Source organism: Porites lutea, chromosome 14 (assembly GCF_958299795.1).
Source record: "Porites lutea chromosome 14, jaPorLute2.1, whole genome shotgun sequence".
Lineage (NCBI taxonomy): Eukaryota > Metazoa > Cnidaria > Anthozoa > Scleractinia > Poritidae > Porites > Porites lutea.
Window position 1 is genome coordinate 14,806,754 of NC_133214.1, and position 23,887 is coordinate 14,830,640.

At 41.0% G+C, this 23,887-nt stretch overlaps 2 protein-coding genes across 2 annotated transcripts; both read left to right on the forward strand.

Moving 5' to 3' along the window:
• Positions 1–5,354: 5,354 nt before the first annotated feature.
• LOC140924671 (N-acetyllactosaminide beta-1,6-N-acetylglucosaminyl-transferase-like) lies at positions 5,355–9,780 on the forward strand. Its single transcript, XM_073374703.1, has 2 exons — positions 5,355–5,625; positions 8,459–9,780. The coding sequence occupies exons 1-2, from the start codon at positions 5,440–5,442 to the stop codon at positions 9,614–9,616; spliced, it is 1,344 nt and encodes a 447-aa protein (XP_073230804.1). The 5' UTR covers positions 5,355–5,439; the 3' UTR covers positions 9,617–9,780.
• Positions 9,781–12,381: 2,601 nt separating this feature from the next.
• On the forward strand, positions 12,382–17,284 carry LOC140924239 (N-acetyllactosaminide beta-1,6-N-acetylglucosaminyl-transferase-like). Its single transcript, XM_073374269.1, has 3 exons — positions 12,382–12,425; positions 14,846–15,032; positions 15,984–17,284. The coding sequence occupies exons 1-3, from the start codon at positions 12,388–12,390 to the stop codon at positions 17,139–17,141; spliced, it is 1,383 nt and encodes a 460-aa protein (XP_073230370.1). The 5' UTR covers positions 12,382–12,387; the 3' UTR covers positions 17,142–17,284.
• The last annotated feature ends 6,603 nt before the right edge of the window (positions 17,285–23,887 follow it).

Below are 23,887 nucleotides of genomic sequence, written 5' to 3' on the forward strand. Positions count from 1 at the left end.
CCGACAAATCTTGCGCCTACTCCTCGAAGAGGGAGAAAGCCGAGCCGACACGGCCGAAGATGTGTCGGCCTTCGGCTAGTCTGCTACACAGCCGTTTTTAGAGTCGTCACGCAACGTTCCTCCCCAAGGAGCGTTGCGTGACGACACTAAAAACGGCTGTGTAGCAGACTAGCCTTCGGCCAACACTGAAAATTCCCGCCGCACGCGAGAAAAACCTCTGGTACCCAGGGTAAGCCGAGCGTATTTTTTTAGCGTCACTCCCCAGTCTCTGTCTAGTTTTTAGCCTTGCTCCAGACCTTTTGTTTGACTGTTCGCGGGTACTTGAATACGCAAAAATACGGACTGTCTTGCAGTGTATTCTCGTAGCAAAGTATGGGGTTAGAAGAAGAGTGATGACCGCGCTGAAAACGTTCACACTGTGTTCATTTTTGACATTTTTTAAAGTCAGGTAACCTTACGAAATATTCACCGATTGAATCTAAAGCCAGGTCATTTTTGGCATTCATTGTCTTGTGAAAAGTAATGTTATTCGGAATTTGATTGAATAAATAATTAATTTTAAGAAGACACTAGACATAGCGGTTAAGCTTTTTTAAAGCAATGTACCATGTTCAGTTTGTAAATAGGGAACACGTTGAAAAGTAAAGTGACAAGTGAATAGCAGTTAACCGACAGTTATTGTAACTATAATAACACTTTTCTCTACAGTTTCCCGTTTGTCGGCTGCTTGTTGGTCGTCTATTCGCCGACTGTTGGTCGACAGTCTACCGACAGACTGCCGAAGGGCTGTCAGTCTTCAACGTTACCAAATGTTAAGTTAGTTTTGTCAGGTTTCTCTAGATTTCTGTCGGTGTCGCAAGGATTGATTCGATGTATTCCCTTTAATTCAGGGCTCTTTTCTTCATAGAAATACCAGAAAAGTCATAAAAAGAATAGTTGTAAAATTTCTCAAGTGGCAAAATCCTAAATGTGTTTTTGAAGGTGTTAAACTGATTATATTCCTGATACAAAATGAAAAAAAATGGAAAGGTTTTCCGAGTTCCTAAGAATCATTTTCTTTTTCTGGCGATCAAGACTTTCGATAGATGCCAAAAAGAAAGAAAAAGACGGAGAGAAAATCGAGTGCGCGCATGCGCGATGGCGCGTGAGGAAAGACGCACTCTTCGATCTCTCCGTCGGTGTGCGCTATTTTCGTTTCGTGGGGGGTGGGGCGGTAGGGTATCTCCTACATCTTGATCATTCTATCGCCTTTTATGCAGGCGGCTTTATGAGCAACTACTTAAGCCATTTTGAAGTTATGAGGGTCTTTATTGAACACAATGAACAGTTTGAAATTCAATGCGTTGACCAGTGACTTGAAGGGAAGCAAATAAGCTAAACTGCCGCCTTAATCCCCCTCCCCCTACATATAACTCCGCTCAGTTATAGGCCCATCTACCTGTAAACAAAACATACAAGCTCCCGGGGGACTTTGAAAGCCCCCCGGATATAACCCTCCTCCCATGCTCCGATTATAACCGAGCCCCCTTCTGAATTCAATTTATTATGACGTTCAAGTGAAGCTTAATTAAAAACCAGTCATTGCAAAACGTATTTGATTATCACTTCTATAGCTTATTTCGAAGCACTTTTTTTATTCCGGTTACATGCACCCTCAGATATAAGCCCCTTCTAAAACCCCCTTTAGACGAGATAAAAGCCCAGAGCTTGTAAGCGGCAGTGTACGCTGCCGAGCGCGGGAAAACACGAGCGAGCAAGTCATGACCTCTTTTGTCCCAAACCCCATTCCAAACGGCAGTATAAAAGATACTCAAACTGCTGCAAAGACGTATGTCTGAGTTCTGGCTTTTGGTACCGAGGGGATATTGCAGTGATCTTTCCATGGTCCATGTATTCTTATAACAGAATACGTAACAGTCAAAGGTACCGACGACCAAATGTGGCTAATGAAGGGGCGGAACGCAGCTCTTTACAAGGCTTCACAGGACTATCCGTGAAAACAATAGACTTAGAAGCATAACAATGACTCTATCCGTAAAACAATGGAGCTTCGTGTTATGGAGAAAGGTTTTTTGGAGCTGCTTATTCAGAGGAAAACAAAGAATTTTGCACCGCAAAATTATACTCGCTAAAATGCCTCTTAATTTTAAATGTAGTTCTTCAGTTCTGTTTTAGCTAGGAGACGTGTATAAAAAGTTGGCATTGTGATGGGAGTTAAATATTTGTTCAGCTGAGAGGATACACTGAGAGAAATAGAAAGAATCATCTGCGGGCTCCAATTATGATCAAATGGTGTTTAATTGAAAGCTTTCAGCGTTTGAAGAACAAAAAGAAATTAACAATCCTCTTTTAAAGTAAGTATAAATGTTCACGTGGCTATTTTGTTTGGTTTGTCTTTGTTTCCGAAAATGAAAGGCTTCGCAGTGTGCCCGCGAAGGTCGTTTTGCGATTTTCATCAAGTTATTTTCAAAACATAATTTAACATAATTTGTTTCCTTTCATTTTCTTAGGGAGGTTAAATAAATATTTAACTTTTGCATAATAATGCATTCAAATAAAAATTGCTTTTAAAGAACAGCCACAGTTATTAAATGAACCTGACTGGTTTTCTCAACACAGTTTGCCTGTGTAGGCCCGACTTTCGCTTTTTTGTTTCTCTCGGATTTCTCGCAAAGCTAGTGCATGGGCCATCATCACAACTAGGAGGTAAGTAGTGACTTTGAAAGAGAGTACTATGAAAAAGAGGTATAAATTTCTTTCATTTTTTCCCCTTCATTTACTTTCTCTTTTCGTCATTTGTCGAGTTCGATCAATTTGTATTTTAACACTTAGTTACTTCCGGGTTTTTAAGAAACTCAGTACGAAGATCCCTTTTAGTTATAGAATTGTTCCTTGAAAAACGTAGGTCTTGGAAAATTTTGGCCCGATCTCTAAATTTCGGAGGCGTTTGTGATGGGTCTCAAAGTCTCGGTCTCGAATTCGGAAACCGGAGTCTCGCAAAGTCTCTAATGATTTACCATTCTATATTAAGTTTAATTTTCGGATGTTCGTAGTATCAGTTTTTTAATTATCATCCTTCACTTTATGGCGACTTTTGTCATTAATTGTTTATCGTCAACGGATGGACCCGATCAAAACAACTTTTCAAAAATTTCTAATTAATCGATTCAAACTTTATGGTTGGGTTATAAAGACAAACAGACGATGGAACAAGGTGAAATTCGGCCGGAACTAGCCAAGGAGATATCTGCTTTGCTGGTATTAGCTTCTTTAGTTCATGGTGTCTTAACTCTCATTGTAGGGATCAAACGCTTGTGTTAATTACGGTATCTCAAAATTAACGCGGTTTTAATTAACTTGAACTGAAGGAAAATCACTTTCAAATAATGGAAATTATAAACGCCGAGAAAGAGAGAGAAACATTTCAAAATAAGGGAAATAGTGGCGCTGTACACTAAGAAAAACAACTTATTAATATTACGATATAAGACAACAGTGACAGATTAAAATGGGCAATCTGAAATGCAAAGCCTAATCGTGGTACTTAGTAGGCTACCCGTAACGCAGGGGTTTGAGCGAAGAAATCTAGCCACTCCGAAGGTTCGTCAATCGGCGGATTTCCAACCTCATAGATACTCATTTTCCTTGGTGTCAAGAATTTCTAGAGTGTATCGAAAATTTGGGGTCAAAATAATGGAAAATAATGTGGCATAAATCAACTTTCCACTTGACTAATTGCGCAGAAATTACGTTAAAACAAAAATGAACGCGGATTAAAGTAACAAATTCGCGGTTATAATTTCATGAAGCGTTGATTTCCTATAATAAGGTACAATAAGTCGGTGTTACACTCACAGAAACGTTTTGCTGGGAGGGAAAAGCACAGTTTGGGTAACCAATTTTGCGGGAACAATTCTAAATTTTGCTGGCGGTACTTTTGAATATTTGTGTCCTTCGAACAAGTTATTTAATGTCCACTTTGTCTTTCTCTGGAATCTAGCGGCGTTTAAAATATTTTAGCGTTGCTAGGAACAAAACAATTATCTTGGAACCTTTCATAGAAAACTTATATTTTAATTAAGATATTTATTTATTTTTCAAAAATAGCTCGAATCATTTTTAGTTTACGCCATTTTATAAGTTTGATTAAATTTTCTGAAACCAAACTTTTTGCACTGAACACTGAAACTGCACTAATTGGTCATTAAATCTTTAGAGCCGAAGATATCTTCTAAATGAATGAAAAAATATGTTACTGATTTAAAATGTCACGTTAATCTTTCGATGAGTTGCAAAAGAAGACATATTTGAAAAAAACAAATTGGTGCAAAGCTTGTGCCAAAGAAAAAAATCCTGCAGACATTGGGCTTGTGAAAAAAAAATTCGTGCGCCGAAAAATTTTCACTCCTTCCCGCCCCCGAATCCGGTTATTTCTAATGCTCCGCCCCTAAGCTGAGATCTGGTTCTTCTTCATTTCCCTTGGTACATGTAAATAGATTTCAGGCCGGCAAGGTGAATCGAGAAGTCTCGCATTTAGTACTCTACGTTTGCCATTTACCTGAATTTATGTGCGTTTTCGAATCGAACAAATATTGTTGCATCACTTGCATTTGCATTCACGTGATTACCGTGACATCAGATGGACCTTAAACTCAAAACCAGGGTCCTCGCGGCCACATACCAAGCATATTAGTACGCAGAACACGCCGGGCATCCCAATAATGTGGACCATATTCTGGAACTGAAAAACGTGCCGCTGACCAAGAATAGTTTGCGGGCTCCTTGCCTCCCGTAACAATCTACTTTTAAGTTGCTTTCGGTAAAATGGTTACAATTGCGTATCTCTTCTATGTTTATATCAAAGTTCAGTTTATGTTCATATTTAGAACGAGCTTATCAGCTCATTGGACGATAGACACGATACGTGGGTAAATAAAAGATTGTATTGTATTGTATTATATCAAAGTCAAAATGGTTACCGTATTTATTCGATAAATCGCCCTGGCGCTTATTAAATTTTTGGACCTTGAGGATGGGTACTTATTCGAGGCTGGGATCTAATTAAATTTTCACCATTTTCAGCAAGTGAAGTATGTTTATCTTGCAAAAAAACAATAAATGCTAAGAACAAAACGCGAAAAGTAACAAAGCAAGATTTCTGTAAAATACTTTGAAGAAAACTCCGTCCTCGGGAAAGTCTCTTATTAGAATTTATTCACTCAAGTGGGTGGGATGGGGGTGAACGCTTATTTGAGTTTGATTGGGAGGAGGAGGGGCTGGGCGCTTATTCGAGGCTGGGCGCTTATTAACCTTTTCTGCCTTTAGTATGGGCGCTTATTCGAGATGGGCGCTAATTCGAGGTTGGGCGCTTATTCGAATAAATACGGTAAGTCAGATAACAAGCTCTTATAGCATTCGTTTTATGTATATCCTTACAGAATGACAAGAGGATCTGCATTTACACCACTAAAGCTTTGTCGCAGAAACATACTATGGCTGGTTGGGGCTTTGATGCTCGTTATCTTGTTTCACTTGTATTTTATAAAAGTCATAAAAACGGTCACAAGGGATGATGACCACTTCCTGTCACTTCCCAAGGAATTTTTATCTCCTTCGCATAAAAAAGTGAGTATCAATCGCCTCCGTATTCACTTGAAAGAGCAGTGTATCCCTTATAAAATTTTGTTCCACTTTAAATTAAGGGGCAGCGTCTTATTTGAGGCAGTGTCTCGAGTTCGGGACGCTCGAACCGGCGCAGTTTTCGAGCAAATACAGTGAACGTTTTACTTCCAAGAAAGATGTTTTTTTTTTCTTAAAAACAGTTCGATATAGAGCGTTTTCACTCACGTGACCAGCATCTATGCAAATGTATAGGAACAATAGGAAGTATTTACATAAGAAGAAGATTTATCTCTCACAGGAAACCAACATGGAGGTCGTTTCATTGTTTTGGAACCCAATATGGCCGCTACGACGTCATTAGGCCTTTCCCGATTGCGCTCGTAAAATCCTAAAAAAGTGCTGGCAAAAATGGCTAAAAAGTGCTCAAAATCTCAAAATAGTGCTCAAAAAGTGCTAAAAGTTGTGAACAGTTACCTCTTAGCTTTTCGTAAATATGTCAATTTTTACTGAAGTAATTAACAATCTATTTTGCGTAGTCTTATTTGACAGGTTGTTACGAAAGGTTGATAGAATATAGAACAATAATATTTTTAAAAAACTAAAGCCGGTTACGAATTGTAAATAAATTCAGCAGTGCTAGCATCAGATGATTTAGAAATTTGAGATGACACACGCATGATACATCAGCCAATCAGAAACTTCTGTTTTCACGCTCAGTGAGGATAAGTCCACGTGCCTTTCCATGACAACGGTCTTTTATTCTTGACAACATCATTAGTTATTCAAATTTATGACCTGGAACACGATTCTCGTTGCGAGCGACACACAGTTTTTGCTTTAAAATGTTTTAAAAGACATATGTTGCTCGAAATTTGCTCGAAATGTGAAATATTGCTTAAATGTTGCCCAAGGTGCGAAAAAGTGCTTAAGGGTGCTCAAAATGCAAAATAGTGCTCCAAACTCAAAAAAGTGCTCAAAAGGTGCTCAGCGCAATCGGGAAAGGCCTAGACGTCATGTGAATTTGCTCCATTCCACGTTGTTCATGTCGCAAAAACGGGAAACAAGGATAAAGGTGTCACCAGGGGGTGGGAACTGATTTTTTGTGATGCATACATAGCCTGCATCGACTGCGTGGCTGGCGGGATCTTATCCTGAGTTTCAGCCGTCTCCTCGACGACTCTCTCGGGAGTTTGCGTGAGCGGGATATAATTTCGTCTCCATTCTTCTCGCGGCTTTACAGCCCCAAAACAGAAACCCGAACTGGCAAAGCAGTTGCTCGCGATGAACCCCGCCAAAAATTGCCAAAAATACGCAAGCTAAGTGATGGCCTTTTTTAAAAGGATAAACCGTTAAATATATAAACTACAAGAACTTATCCCAGTCGATCGATTTGATTCATTAACTGGGCTGCCTCAAGTCACGCCCAAGTTCATAAAATGGGTAGATTTCTCCGTCAAAATATACACACTACCAGCGCAGTTACCCAGAGGGCGTTGCGTCATCCATAAAGCCTTTCCAGAGTCTGTTTGAAGATTGATTTCTTTCTGTTTAATGCAACACACGCGTTTTTGTAGGTCTAAATTTCGGAGAAGGATAAAGAAGACTCGTCCGATAAAGTCTTTATCTTATCTCATCTTATGCGACGAAAACAGGAACTTTGAGAATTTCGTACTCAAGGTTATCTCATAGCCTCACTGGCGAGAGGGCAAATAAAGTCGAAGTAGCCTGGGAACCATCCTCGGAGACCCAGGGGCAGCCAGTCGGGTCGGGAGAAAGGGCACGACGAAAGTCTTCAAGTACGGGCGAAAGAGCCCCTGGGTACCGACTCTCACCGGGCTATTTCCAAAAATTCAGACGGATGCCGGCCTCTGATTGGGCACAAAAAATGTTTTGTATTATTGTGCCCAATCGGCGAACAGTTGCTCCAAATGTACGAACTCACGAGAGGAACTGGGACCAGGCTTCGCAGCTTTGCGAACGCAAAGGTTCACCTAGTCTACCTCGCAGCCGTTTTTTTTGGATGTCACGCAACGCTCCGTTGCGTGACATCCAAAAAACGGTTGCGAGGGAGACTAAGGTTCACCGGAAGCTTCAAATACCAACTTGAGAGAAATAGAGTACTAAGGCAAGTTACTTACTAGTACAAGGTTTGGGGACTTAGCATCCTAGAACTTATAGTTGTTCTCATGTGGCCCAGAGTTTCTGCTTTTGTTTGCGGTATTCAGTGTGCGGGATCGGGTGTTATGCTTTTCCTAATTCATGTGTCTCCGCCAATTCAACAAGCGTGATTGATGTTTTAAAAGCATTAGCGAGTTTCGACAAACGAGAACTTTGAAAGTTCGGCTTTTGCCTCGGGTAGAAGAACAAAGAACGCGTCATCAGAATGGATTGGGCAAAAGAGACACATTATCGTTAATTTATGACAAATGTATGCAACAGTAGTCGTAATGGAGACAAATGTCTGCGTTGACATGAAAGAAATATAATGTCTTGTGAACTAAGAATCGAGTACTTTTCGTTGCTAACTCTGGACGAGTGGAAATGTGGAAATGTGTCTTCATTGTCTTTATCTAGGAGCGATTTTTTCGGAGGGGAGGGGGCCGCTGCACAGTTTTGGATAAATTTAGGTTTCAGGGAAACTGTCCACCTACCCCTCCCCTAAGCTAACATAAACACTTAACTTCTCACTGAGGGCAAAATAATGGCTTAGGGGAGGGGTAGGTGGGCAGTTTTCCAGAAACCTAAATTGGTATCAGTTTTATGGCAGCCCAGTTAAAGTCGCCTTTCAGTGAGTCTAGTTATGGATAAAGATTTTTGTTTTATTTTCTGTGTTTAGTTCCCATCCTTAGAGTATTGTTCTCGTCGAATCGAGGAGGACCTCTCTCTAATCAGCAACGGCACAAAACCAGTTCAAACGACCCTTCAAGAAATCTCTGACTACCAGATTCTCCAAACATTCTCTCAGCTCAATTGTAGACAAATTTCAGCACTTTTTTCTCCGCCGTCTGAACCAAGTGACGAGGAGCGGAATTTTCCTTTGGCATATGTCCTACAACTTTACCAAGGCGCAAGTTTGTTTGTAAAACAGCTTCAGTTTATTTATATGCCACAAAACATTTATTGCATCAACATCGACACTACCTCTTCTCTAGTGTTTGTCCGCGCTATACAGCAAATCGCAAGATGTTTGCCAAATGTTTTTGTTACAAAGAAGAGGATAGAAGTTATATATCTTCATGTTTCTACAGTTCGAGCTCAGTTAAACTGCATAGAGGACTTGCTCCAAAGCTCTGTCCGTTGGCGTTACATGTTTAATTTATGTGGTCAAGATTTGCCCTTATATTCCAATCAAGGTCTCGTGCAGGCGCTAAAAGCCTTAAAAGGGCGATCGAATGCAGAAAGTTGCAAGCCAAACGGATACACACGGTGGCGAACAGTCAACGTGTATGAAGTGAAAAAAGATCCTGGAAAACAGGCTCATGGCGCCTATCAATGGACAAATACAAAGAGAGAGAAAACCCCGCCTCCGCACGGAATTGAAATCTACAAGGGGTCGTCTTTCATTGCGGGAACCAGAGAGTTCTGCGAGTACGCTGTTCACAATGAAACAGCCATAGCTTTCTTAAATTGGTTAAATGACACTATGTATGTTGATGAATCGTTTTTTACTACTCTGTACCGTCACCCGGGCGTGCCAGGGGGAGTGCCTTGGCCGGAGCAACAGGAGTTCATCACACGGGATGCGGTTAATTGGTGGATCCCCGATAACAAAATTCCCTGCTATGGCTATTGGCTCCGTGCGATATGTGTGTTGAGATTACCAGATTTGAGCTGGGTGTTTGGCTCTGATCTTAAAAACATGTTATTTACGCAGAAGATTGATTTTAAGTATGAGCAAGAACTTGTCGATTGTTGGTATGTGATGGCACAGAACAGAAAAACACATCCATACGCTACCAACGGAATATCTTGGAGAAAACACAGATGTGCTTGAGGGTGTACGACTGAATATACTCAGTTCGTAATATAGCCTGCGAGCAAGATCTCCTATTTGAGTGAGCGCGGAACGCGCGAGTGAGCGGCGAAGCAGCGAGGGGCGTCCCCGCTGTCGCGTCTCCTCTTGCGTGCCTCTCGGCGCGTGTACTTTTTACGATTTTTAGCTCGCAGGCTATTCTTAATATTAATCAGTCGTTCCTACGGTATACTTGTGGAGGCTTGTGTGGCCGAGCGGTTCTTTTCCTCCACAAGTATACACCTCGAACATCTCGAAACACCAACTCCGGATCTAATAAGCTATTTTAAAACGTATATACAAGCAAATTAAGTTGAAAAAAAAATTCTAAAATCGAAAATCTATACAGCTAAGTTATCTGACTTAAAAATAACCTGTTAAAAAGGCTATTTTTATGCTAGGTTTTATAATGGCTCTACCGTATTTATTTGAATAAGCGCCCAACCTCGAATTAGCGCCTACCTTGAATAAGGTACAGGCAGAAAAAGTTAATAAGCGCCCACCCCCCTCCCCCTCCCACTCACACTCAAATAAGCCCCCAGAAAGTAAAACGGTTCCAATAACTACCATTAAATGGCCATAAATCGGTTCGGAAACCACAGAGGAAAGAAGAAACACAACTTGAGCAAGGTTAGCCGATTTTTATTTGAATCCTTTTATATTCGTAGGCTACAGAAACAAATGCTTTTTCTCCCATACAAGTCGTTATAATTTGGACGTTACGCAACAGTGCCGATGTGTGGCCGAGGTTTGGCTACCCGTGGAAACTCCCTTGTGAAGGCACAACCACAACGAAAAAACCAGTGAGGGTCAGCCAGATCTTTATATTGTAGACCCGGATCAGTAAAATCCTCAGTACCAAATTTTAAAATTACAACAATAAACTGATCGTTACGGCAGGAAGAGTGATAGAAAAAATAAAGAACAGAAATATCAGGCAAATATAGTTCACCATGTTAGTTTTTTTTTCTTTCATTATTTTTCCTATCGTCATTTTTCCTGCCGTAAGGATCAGTTTACGGTCATAATTTCAAAATAGGCTACATGTAGCCCGCTTATTACCGAGATCCTGGTTGTATCTTGGAAAGCAAGCCAGCCTGCCTCAAATACACAACTCAAAAAAAAAAAAAAAAAAAAAAAAACTCAAATTTTATGAGACAAACGGATGGGCCAAGTCAGTCCGATAAAAGATGAGAAGTGGGCCGTTCCCCTGCCTTGTCTCCAGTCGCTCGCGATCACTTTTTTTTTGGGGGGGGGGGGAGGGGGAGATATTTCCCATCATTCCCCTCTTGCACTTCTCGCTTGTCCGTTCCACCCACTACAGTCGACTCCCGATAACTCGAACCTTCAAGGGAAATCGGAAAAAGGTTCGAGTTAACGGGAGTTCGAAGAAAATAGCTGAAAGTAACGTAAAAAACAGTTTTTACTTCATAATGAAGATGTTAATCACATTTAATTGCAGAAATGTCAGGTGAAAATTAAAAGATACTTCTAGTATAGATTATAAATTAGAAGGTAACGTAACAAAACATGGCCTAAATAGAGCATGGGTTTTACTGTTTTGAGAAGAAAAGCTGCTTCACGTTAGCCTGTGACAATCAACATCAGCCTCCACTAGTAAACTATACTCCTACAAAACGTCAATAGGAAATCCAAAATTCAATGTTTCGGACGCCCGTAGACGGCTTTTTTCCCGACTTTTTAAGGGTTCAAAACATGGTTCGAGTTATCGAGGGTAAAATTATATAGAAAATGACTTGACAGGAAACGAAAATTGGTTCGAGTTAGCGGGAGTTCGAGTTATCGAGGGTTCGAGTTACCGAGGGTAAAATTACAGTGAATGTATGACGGAAATATTTTGGTTCGAGTTAGCGCGAGGTTCGAGTTAGCGAGGGTTCGAGTTATCGGGAGTCGACTGTACTTGCAGATACGGGGCTAGCCAACCGGAGATGGCACACACAAAACAGTTTTTTTTCCAGTCACGTACTTTCCCAAAGAGCCATACAAATTTGCGGTCATGTAGCATTGTAGTTCGCGGAAGAGCCTTTGAAGTGTAAAAGACCGGCTGTTTTGGCTGATGTTGTATAGCCGGGCTCTTAGCGGCATCCTTTCAACGAAGAAAGCCTCGGAAATTCCCAGTATTTTCTCATTGTAGACTTTACAAGTAGTACCATGCTCTTGGCCTTAAAATCGCTCTTATTCTTCTGCTTAGACATTTTGGAACCTTTAACTTTTCGAGTTTCAAACAGCGAAAGGGAAATAACATTTATAAATTAACGCGAACAGTTATGTGGCAGAGGACGGATGTCCGAACTTTAGGGGTTTGTTTACAACAAAGGTCATCAAAAGGCACGTGAAACTACATGTGAAATCTGACGCTCAGAAGGTGAAATTTTAAGCCTGTGGGCCGAATTCCGTTGCGTTTATAGCATTCAAATGAAGCCTCCGCAGTACCTTCGCTTCACCGAAGTGGTACAATTTTTTTTTTCGATATAACGTCAATTGCTTTATGATTTCCATATAGGTGATTATTGGCACCCTTTTGATGAAGGGTTAATATCGCTAGCAAAACATCTAATGCTTTCCTCTCATTATCAGTCGACGTCAGTGGAAACTGAAAAATACCGAGTCGCCGTAGCATTATTTGAACGCGGAAAAAGGTTTGGTGATCCGCGTAGTAAATGAATCGAAACATTTTAGCTGTCAACACAACGTGAAGTTGTCAAAGTGGATTGTTTAAGAGTTCTTTCTTTATGCGAAAAATGGCAGCAACTGTGTTCCGGATGTTAAGGTAAAGTCGCTTTGCTTTCTTATATTTGGGTCTGTGTAGTAAGCCGAGATTCAGGAACAGAGTCGGGAAAAGTTAAGTTTAACTCTTGTGTTCTCACCCAATCTCGTTTAGTTCAGTCAAATGATCAATGATTTATAATTCGCTTGTTAACTCTTCAGCAATTTCATCGAGGATAATCGTGACGTCCTTGACTATTTCAAAAATAGCTTCTGTCTGTTTTCAAATTAGCTTCGTAATTAAAACAAAAAGAGGTTTATGTAATTGTTATAACCAGTGTTATCTTACGGGGTTTAATTTTTAATCAGTTGTTTATACGCTTCGCTAAATTGTCATTTTACTGTATTTATCGATGTCTTCTCCCGGCCTAGTGTAAGTTTTGAGTCTGGGATTTGATAAATACGTCAACCAGTGGCGAAATGTTCGAATTATGTACCTTCTAAAGTATATACAATACTGAGAGAATTCATACGAAACGTTTATAGCCTCAACGGGGAATTGAAAAACCCAATATACTTCATAGAAGGCGTTTTACCCGTATATTGAATCCCGGGGGATTACTTTGTTTATTGGGCCTTATCGTATAGGGTTTCATGGGGTCATACATGAACTACTGACTATCATTAGTCTGTCATTTTACTGTGCTTATCGATGTCTTCTCCTGGCCTAGTAAGAGTTTTGAGTCTGGGATTTAATAAATACGTCAACCAGTAGCGAAATGTTCGAATTACTTACCCTCTAAAGTATATACAAAACTGAAAGAATTCATACGAAGTGTTTATAGCCTCAAGGGCACTTCAAAAAGCCAATATACTATATAGAAAGCGTTTTACCCGTATATTGAATTCCGGGGGATTACTTTGTTTACTTGGTCTAGACTGGGTATGTGATAGCCTCCCACGCAGGCGTTTTTAGGGGAGCTCGTATTTCTTCCCTCCCCACAAACGTTTTACCCGTATATTGAATTCCGGGGTATTACTTTGTTTATTTGGTCTAGACTGGGTATGTGATAGCCTTCCACGCAGGCGATTTTAGGGGAGTTCGTATTTCGTCCCTCCCCACAAACGTTTTACCCGTGTATTGAATTCCGGGGGATTACTTTTTTTATTTGGTCTAGACTGGGTATGTGATAGCCTCCCACGCAGGCGATTTTAGGGGAGTTCGTATTTCGTCCCTCAGGGAAGAAATACGAGCTCCCCTAAAAATGCCTGTGTGGAAGGCTAGGTATGTGACCGTGACAGATTATGTTTTCCGGGATCGTGAGTCTTGAACCGGGTGTACTTAGCATTTAGAACAGGCTGTGTTTTTGGACCGGAAGAGTATAAAAGAATGCGGATCATGTTGAAGGGTGAGTGGTTCATTTGTCTTACCACAGGTGGCCCAAACTCGCGTTACGGGGGAAGGGTGTGTTGTAATTGACATACCATACGTGACGCGCCGGTGACTTTGTATGAGAAATATATTACTGAGATCTGCGAACGCTAAATATACTTCCTCTCAGTAGCTTTCGTTAAAATGGTTAAAATGGAATAGCGCGATTTTCGTGACCTTGAAATGAAAGAGGGCGAAAAACACAGAAACAACGAACGAACGGAAATAGAGCAATTTGATTGGTTTATCGAACGGATACAAACGTGCGTGGCTTCTGGTTGGTTAAGCAAACGCTCAAGTGAAAAAACTTCATGCCCGAGAACTTTCTAGAAATCATCCGATACTTTGCTTTGACGTCATACTGCAACGCGATTGGCCAATCGCACAATGCCTTCCCCTTATTAGGGTTTTCTTTGGCGGGAAAACGAAGAGAGAGAGAGAGAGAGAGATCTTTTCACCCACTGGCTGACAAAGAAAATAACGAACACTTAGCGAAACCATTTTTCAAGGTCATACGAAAGTCGCTGTAACTCTTCTATGTTTATTATTATATCAGTGTTTATGATTATATTTTGAACGAGCTTATTAGCTCATTAGACGATAGACACGATACGTGGGTAAATATACGATTGTATTGTATTGTATTTTAGTAAAATCCACCTAGTGGTCTATTATCAATTAATGCTGCGTTTAATGTTCTGATTGGTTAAGCTACTACTAGTCTATATGTTATAGCCTACTAGTAGCGAAAAGCGCCGACTTTGAAAACCAAAACAATGGCGGCTGAATTGCGTTTTGCTAGATAAAGTTGTTTTGTCTGGATATTTTTGTACCAACTAGTTGGATTTTACAAAAACAATTATTCCTCTCGCCCTCATGGCCTCTGAGTCAATAGCCCATTCGGCCTTCGGCCTCATGGGCTATTGACTCAGAGCCCATTCGGGCTCGAGGAATATTTGTTCAGTATTGTATCAAAGTCAACAAAACTGTGTTAAAATGGTTAAATAAGATATCAAGCTCTTATGGCATTCGTTTTATGTATATCCTTACAGAATGACAAGAGGAGCAGCAGTTATACTAAGGCTTTGTCGCAGAAACATCCTATGGCTGGTTGGGGCTTTGATGCTCGTTATCTTGTTTCATTTGTATTTTATAAAAGGCAGAAAAACGATCACCACGAGGGAAAATGACCACTTTCCGCCAGTTCCCAAGGAATTTTTATCTCCTTCTCATACAAAAGTGAGTATGAATTGCCTGTACCATTATTCACTTGAAAGAGCAGTCAATAGCCCTAGTAAATTTCTTGAATGGAAGCTGTGGCTCTTATTGAGGGAGATGTTTATTCACTGCGAAGCGCAATTTTCGAGTAAATAAGGAAAACGCGTTACCCCCAAGAAAAATATTTTTATATATTATAAAAGGTTACATACAGAGTTAAGTAACGTAAAAGTAATTACTTTAGCCAATCACAGCTGACAAAGAAAACCCAAAGAACCAATCAGAACTAGGATCAAATACGTGTAATTGGCACCAACAAGCGCGGTAGCAGGTGCTCAAACATTGCCTCTTCCCCAGTCGCTCGCGATCACTGTTCCTTCCCATCACTCCCTGCTCGTACTCCGCGCTCGTTCTCATCATCCCCCTCCCGCGCTTCTCGCTTGTCCGCAAAGCCATTGGAAAGCCCTTGGCGGAGGCAGGCTCAAGAAAGTGACTCCTGGTTGGTTTAAAAAATGGCGCGAACTTTTCTAGTCCTCTTTAAAAAATGCTGAAGGTTGACATTACGGACTCTGGCTACTCTGGTCGCTATTGCTATTTCGGATAATCGTGGTCTCGAGCATGGACTCACGTTGTTCGTGTTTGCGATTACGGGAAACAAGAAAAGGGTTCCCAAAAGATGGGAACGGATATATTGCCTGCATCGACTGCGTGACGGGCGCGTTAGTGGGGTCTAATTTCGTCCCCATTCTCCTCGCGGCTTTACAGCCAACTGGCGAAGCAGTTGCTCGTGACGAATCCTGCCAAAAATAAAATAAAACATTTTTAAAAAAAACCTGCCAAAAATACGCAGACTAAGCGATGGCCTTTTTAAAAAGAGTTAACATTTAAATATATAGACTACAAGAACTCATCACAGTCAATTGCTTATTTCATGATTATGAATAAAGACTTTTTTTTGTCCTTTTTGTCTAGTTCCCGTCCGAAGAGTATTGTTCTCGTCGAATCGAGGAGGACCTCTCTCTAATCAGCAACGGCACACGCCCAGTTCCCAAATCAGTCCAAGAAATCTCCGACTACAACATTCTCAAAACATTCTCTCAGCTCAACTGTGGACAAATTTCAGCACTTTTTTCTCCGCCGTCTGAACCAAGTGACGAGGAGCGGAATTTTCCCTTGGCATATGCCCTACAACTTTACAAAGGCGCAAGTTTGTTTGTAAAACAGCTTCAGTTTATTTATATGCCACAAAACATTTATTGCATCAACATCGACACTACCTCTTCTCTAGTGTTTGTGCGCGCCATACAACAAATCGCAAGATGTTTGCCAAATGTTTTTGTTACAAAGAAGAGGATAAAAGTTATATATCTTCATGTTTCTACAGTTCGAGCTCAGTTAAACTGCATAGAGGACTTGCTCCAAAGCTCTGTCCGTTGGCGTTATTTGTTTAATTTATGTGGCCAAGATTTTCCCTTATATTCCAATCAAGGTCTCGTGCAGGCGCTAAAAGCCTTGAATGGGCGAACGAATGCAGAAAGTTGCAAGCCAAATAACTACACAAGTTTGCGTACAATCAACGTGTTTGAAGTAAAAATAGTTAAAGGTAAAGAGGGCCATGATGCCTATGAATGGGCAAATACAGGGAAGGTGAAAACCCCGCCCCCGCAAGGAATTCAAATCTACAAGGGGTCGTCTTTTATTGCGGGAACCAGAAAGTTCTGCGAGTACGCTGTTTACGATGAAACCGCCAAAGCTTTCTTAAACTGGTTAAGTGACACCATTTTTGTCGATGAATCGTTTTTTACTACTCTGTTCCGTCACCCGGGTGTGCCGGGGGGAGTGCCCTGGCCGGAGCAACAGGAGTTCATCACACGGGGTGCGGTCAATTGGTACTACCCAGAGAACAGGACTCCCTGCCATGGTTATTGGCTTCGAGGGTTATGTGTGTTGAGTTTGGCAGATTTGAGCTGGGTGTTTGGCTCTGAGCTTAAAAACATGTTATTTACGCAGAAGATTGATTTTAAGTATGACCAAGAACTTGTCGATTGCTGGTATGTGATGGCACAGAACAGAAAAACACATCCATACACTACCAAAGGAATATCTTGGAGTAAACACAAATGTAGTTAAGACTGTACGATTGAATGTATTCAGATCTTCATACTACTACATTAGAAATTATTGCAATTTGATTGGCTTAGAGCAGTGGTATTTCAACTTAATTTGAAATACGTACTTGTGAAAATTACGAAACTTTTGCAGGAAGTAGTATAAAAAAAATAATACCGTGATTTGTACGTGATATTTGGCATGAATACCGCTCGCGATATTTCAAAATTGTCTCATATTTCACTCGGAAAATACATTTAACATTTTCGAAATATCACTTGGGTATTTATGCCAAATATCACTACAAATCATGCTACTACCTATACTAATGTTAATCAGCAGTTCTTGTTATACTTGTGGAGGCGTGTGTGGCCGAGCGGTTAACAACTCGAACTCTGGATCTGGAGTTAGAGAGTTTAAGCCTCGCCCGTCGCGTTGTTTCCTTAGACAACGAACTTTATATATACTCCACTTTGTCTCTCTTCATCCAGGTGTATAAATTTGTACCGGCGACATACTGCTGGGGGGGGGGGGGGGGGGGTAACCCTGTGATGGACTAGCATCCCGTCCAGCGGGGAGTAGCAATACTCCTAGGCATGCTTCATGCTAAGGAAACCGGGACAATAGACCTTTTTACCGATACGGCGGCCATATTGAATTAATTGGATTTAAGGGGTGTAATGGGATGCGCAGGGGGCATTAGCACGATCCCATATACTTGCCTCAGTATTTACGCGCGCTTTTTGGGCCAATTTTTCTTTAAGTTTTCCTAGAGAAAGATTGTAATGAGAAAAAAAGATCGTTGTGCCGTCTTTGGATGTAATAACGATTGCCTTTTTCCCGAGAAATATACATTGAAGTTCTCTTTTTTCCCGAAAGGCGCGCGTCAATACTCAGCGAGCGCCCCCTGGGCATCCCATAATGCTCCTTAAATCTAATAAATTCAATATGGCCGCCGTATAGGTAAAAAGGTCTATTATAAGCTCCGGCCTGACTGTTTGGGCCGTTGGCTCGTGTGCGCCTTAAATACCTACCTTTACCTCCTACTACACTAGAGAGAAAACCGTTTACATAAAAACCCATAAAACGGCCATAAATCGGCCCGTGGACCACACAGGAGAGACGTAACACACATTTTAAGTTATGTAAGCTGTTTTTTATCGAAATCCTTTCATTTTCGTAGGTCACAGAAACGATAGGTTTTTTCCCATACAAATCCTTATATTTTGAATGTTACGCAACAATACCGATGCTCGTCGATGCTCATATTTCGAGCTTGGGCTACCTGTGTATACACTAGATAAAGTTTTACCCAGTAGACAACGCAATTGGTCTCCCCAACTGACATATTTAAGAGCTGCAGTAGCCAGCCTCGTACCCAGGCCAGTTCGCGCTATGCGAGTTACCAGAGGAGGCTTGGAACCAAAAGCTTGACAGGTGACGTCACATCCGAAATCGCCGAGGACGACTGGGAACTAGGCTTGCGCTATCCATTTTTCGAAGAACCAGGACGTCCAGACTTGATCAATGGAAGAATGACAGGAAGTAAGCACTTTTTTAAAATTAGTCTTAATGACTATAAATATCTATCTTCATGTTTTGGACTATTTTTATTAGTTTATTCCGTTATTGAATGCTAGAAATATTTTAATTGTAAATAACAAACCACTGGGTTTTATCTAATTGTGTTTGTTGTTGTTTTAGAGGATCATAAGTTTATCAGTAATTGTAGTTACTGTTACATGTCACCGTCGTTAAGTGATAATCTTTGACGTAGGGCCTGTTTACATGGAGGTGGGGACCCCAGGTAGGTGAGGTAACCCGCTTGGGTGGGGTAATTTGCCCGTCCATATAATCTCTCATTTTAATTTCATCATCGTTTATATGACAGGTGGTGTGGCTATATGAGATTATATGGACAGGCGGGTTACCCCAACTAAGCGGGTTATCTCACCACCCTAGGGTCCCCCACCTCCATGTTAACATTACGAGCATTGTCTTAATGACTCTAAATATCTTATCTTCATGTTTTGGACTATTTTAATTAGCTTATTCCGTTATTGAAGGCTAGAAATATTTTAATTGTAAATAACAAACCATTGGGTTTTATCTAATAGTGTTTGTTGTTGTTTTAGAGGATCATAAGTTTATCAGTAACTGTAGTTACTGTTACGTGTCACTGTCGTTCAGTTAAGGCCTGTTTACATGGAGATGTTGGACTCCAGGGCTGAGTTGCTCAAAGCATGGTTAGCTTTAACCATTGGTTAAGCAGTATCAAAACCAATAAGTTGTCAAGGTATTAAACGCTGGTTAACGCTAACCAAGCTTCGAGCAACTGGGCCCAGGCAGGTGAGGTAACGCGCTTAGGTGGGGTAATCGCCTGTCCATATAATCTCTCATTTTAATTTCATCATCATTTATATGACAGGTGGGGTGACCATATGAGAGATTATATGAACAGGTGGGTTACCCAAACTAAGCAGGTTATCTCACCAACCTGGGGTCCCCCGCCTCCATGTAAAAAAAGGCCCTTGGGGCCCTTAGATTCGTTTGCAACATACCCGTATGGCTGTCGCATTTGCCCGCTGAAATTTTTTATTGTTGTGTTTAGGCTTTAAAAAAAAAGCGGGCAAATGCGACAGCCATACGTGTATGCTGCAAATGAATCCACGCGTAGTTATCCTAGTTTCGAATCCAAAGTAACACTTGGCGATAGGTCCTTCACTTGCACCGTTCCAATGCTCTGAAATGCTTTGCCATTTGATGTTAGGTGTGCCAAAGTCTGTTGATGCTTTTAAACATAGCTAATAAAGTGGAAATGGTTATGAAGCCCGACGGACGTCATTGTTATATGTTTTTGTCAGCTTTTTTGGACCTCGGATTGTGCATAACGTTCAATAGCATTCCTATCATTTTGGACTTCGAGTGACCGGTAGGGACATCGCATTAATTTATTCAGTCCCAATTTGTGACGAAAACCAAAGGATTGTGCACGGTCATCAGTTGATGTTTGCCGGCTTTCATTACCAGTCTCCTCTCCTAACTATGTCTTAAAGTAAAGCTTAAAACACACTTATTTAGTTCAGCATTTTTATCATCATAACTTAGTATCTATCTTGTAGGGTTTGTAATTTTGTATTTTAGTATGTAACATTTTAATAGTTTTATCATTGTAATGTTGTATAGTACATTTTAAAATTTAAACTACTATTTTTATTTATTCAATTTTTAGATCTTATTTTGTTAATTGACTGAGACATCAAGGCGTAGGCCGAATCAGTAGAAGTCAGTAGTAGTCAAGGCAACGGCCGAATCAGCACGATAAAAAGTGGGTTTTACTAAATCTAATCTAAGTTTATTACTTGAAAAGGACCTTAGTCTCTTATCTTAGCAGAACTGAAATTGGGAGTCAAACGAACAATTATAGTGACCACTATATATTAAGGCGCCCCACTCTAGGAGAGTCTGGGGTCTATTAGGGTCTCGGAAATTCAGTCTCCAGCGTTTTTCGCAGGACATTTTTGGTAAACAAAAACGGAGGAAAATACCGTTATTTTTTTTTATTAAGGTAATAAAATTTGGTTTATATGGTTAATATGGTTAACATGGTTTATATGGGAAGGCGGGCTGGCGTTCTGAGATAGCAACCAGCCAAGAACTCGGTAAACGGGCTCGCCTGTTATATAAACACAACTTAGGGTAAGGTACAGTGTTTCAATACGGAAAAAAGGGTAAAACAGTGACGCCATCAAGGAGTTTACAAGCAATGGACGAGACATGTACCCTTCAGACGGGCAAACTCTCTTACTACGCCAACTTTATCAATTAATGTTTTTGCTCTTGTGAAGGGCAGAATTGCAAGAGAGCTCAATCTCTTGTCTCCCTTGGCGGTACTTCGTAAAGGAGGTTTCTGTCTCTTCATTATGCGGGAGCAACGCTCAGTTGTGCATGTTGAAATAGGATAAATCAACAACTTTATGAGAGCTACATATGTCTCCGGAATAGAATTGGGCGTTGTCATGGTCAAAAGTATCAACCGAGATCTGTGGCTTCACATTCGGATCCATTTCACTCCACTTAATAAAACGGATAATGGAAAAGCTAACACAAAGACAGTGCGAAATATAGTGCGAAATATTTATCAGTCATCCCGATTTAATGATAAATAAAAATACTTTCAGGAAATAATGAAATAGATTTTTTCCAGATTTCAGCTGTACGCACGGCCGTATGTACGTATATGGACGCTACGCTCCTGAATACGCCAAGATCGGCTTACAGAAAATAATACTGTCTCTATTTTTACTCGGCAGTTCGCGCCTCACTCGAAAGGCTTCGCTTTCCGAATGCGTCGCCCTTTGGGCAACGTTCCTTCCCACCGAGCATTAGATAACATTTTACCAGGTTTGTAATAGGACTGCGCGACGGTTTGATCGGTCAAGTTGACTGGTTCAGCTCATATCTGTCGAATCGGAGCCAGCAAGTCTCCATCGATGGGTCGCTTTCTAGACAGTTCTCACTTGACTGTGGCGTATCTCAGGGTTCTTGTCTAGGACCCTTGCTGTTCGTCATTGACACTTCCTTGCTGTTTAAGGTTATCGAGCGTCACCTGCCGCAAGTTCACTGTTTTGCGGACGACACGCAGCTGTACCTCAGTTTCAGAGCAGGTGTCGATAACGCACAAGATGCGGCGCTGCGTGCTATGGAGGAATGCATACGTGACTCACGGAAATGGCTGATTGATGGAAGGTTGCTTCTAAATGACGATAAAACTGAAGTTCTCATCATCGAGACCTTAGAGAGCAGCTCAATAAACTTGTCCCCTTGAGTCTGCAAGTTGGATCATAATATTGATCCTTCGTTAAATGCTAAGTCCTTGGGACAGTCAGCACGTTACTTCAATTCTATACGTTTCACAAGTTCTGTCGCAAAAAGCAGTGCTGTCTTTTTAAAAATCCATGTCCCCTCCCCCCTCCCCACCCAGTACAATGTTGAAAGATCAAAGGAATTGTGCCTTGACGGTTTCAACATTGTCTGTGGGGTGGGGGAGGGGATAGGGACGTACAGTGTTAGTAGCGCGCGGATACAGTTTCGCGTGTGTTAAAAAGCGTTCGAACTGTACAACTGTCCCAAGACTTTTGTCCATGATTAAACTTGGGGCCATTATTGACAATTCACCAAGCATGAACAATCGTATTAACCAAATATGTAAAGCCTGTTTCTATCATATTCATAACATCCGTCGAATTTCAAAATTTTTGTCAAAGGAATGCCTTCAGACATTAGTTCATGCTTTTGTGACCTCAAGACTAGATTACTGTAACAGTTTACTTTACGGGCTGCCCAAATATCAGATTTGTAAGCCACAGCTTGTCCAGAACACCGCGGCAAGACTTATTTCGAACACTGGGAAGTACGACCGTATCTCGCCAGTTCTCTATAATCTTCATTGGTTGACATTGTTTTATCTTATCTATTTTAAAATTTTAACTGTTACTTTTAAGGCCATTCATGGCATGTCACCTTGCTACAATACAAACAAAAGCAAACCCCCTGAAACCTCGACGTGGGCTACACTTGTATGCTCTACTCAGTCACCAAACCTTGTCAGTAATAGCTCCTATTTTCCTCAAGTCGCTCTCTGTGAAGCTCCCGGATGGGATGTCCAGGAGAAGCTTTAAAGTTGTGTGCGAAATTCTCAGAGTTCCTATTTTTGTCCGTGTCTTCTTTATCCTCAGTATCCGAAATTTAGATCTCCAAAGTGGCGTGTGTTGCATTAAATAGAAGGAAATATGTAAAGGAAAAGCCAGTCTTCTAACATGGCAAAGTTGTCACGTCCCTCGCTTATGGACGTGCCTGCCCTCACATCAGGATTCATCTGCCATTCATCGGCAACTGAGTTGTTCGCTTCACTGACTATTACGGCTTACAATCAAGTCTTCAGCCATAGTGTCGTCAACTGGTGAAATACTTTGCTCCCAGGGGCCCCACTCACATATTTTAATGACGGGGGGGTCCAACAGAGGTTCATATTTTATACCCAGAAAAATCACAACTTCAGAATTTGTCTACCCAAAAAAATCCCTACTTTTTTTAGCAAACCCAAAAAAATCCCTCAGTGTTTTTGCATCAGCAAATTTTATTATTTATATTCTGGAAAGCTAAAACATGCCAACTTCAACTTTGGTTTTGGTCAAAAACAAAACTATAAATTGCGCTTATGTTATTTTTGATTTGAGCTCATGAAAAATACAATACCCCAAAAAATCCCGGCGTCTTTCATAGACCCAAAAAAATCCCTTTTGGCCAAAATGTCAGACCCAAAAAAATCCTTCGGACCCCCCTGTCATTAAAATATGTGAGTGGGGCCCCTGGGACTTTGCTCATAAATTGTGCTTCTTAATTGCTCATGTACTACATCGATCGATAGTTCACGAAGCAGCCACGGCGTTCCAAACCTGAAGCTCACAGTCATCTTTTCAGTCTTTTAGTGTGAACCTACCGTGAACGGCGTGTCGGTTTGAATGCAACGCGAGCATTTCTCTGAGTTTCCCAGCGCCAACATCATCTAACTGACTTAAACTCGAACAATAAAAAAATTATAGAGTTACTCCCATGGTCGAATAGCTTCGAACAACGCAAATAGCCTTCTTCAGGTTCGCAACGCCTTGTGGGTTTTTCAGGGGGAGCGCAGACAAGGTACAAAAAGTATCCGTGCAAGGGTTCATGCAAGAGAAAACCCTATGAAACCATTTGTGAGAACATCG

Bases quoted from the DNA above. Each gene is read 5' to 3' on its own strand.
- LOC140924671 (XM_073374703.1), top strand. From the start codon at position 5,440: ATGACAAGAGGATCTGCATTTACACCACTAAAGCTTTGTCGCAGAAAC. The intron at 5,626-8,458 runs GTGAGTATCAAT...TTCTGTGTTTAG, and splicing joins TATCTCCTTCGCATAAAAAA to TTCCCATCCTTAGAGTATTG.
- LOC140924239 (XM_073374269.1), top strand. From the start codon at position 12,388: ATGCGAAAAATGGCAGCAACTGTGTTCCGGATGTTAAG. The intron at 12,426-14,845 runs GTAAAGTCGCTT...ATATCCTTACAG, and splicing joins ACTGTGTTCCGGATGTTAAG to AATGACAAGAGGAGCAGCAG. The intron at 15,033-15,983 runs GTGAGTATGAAT...CTTTTTGTCTAG, and splicing joins TATCTCCTTCTCATACAAAA to TTCCCGTCCGAAGAGTATTG.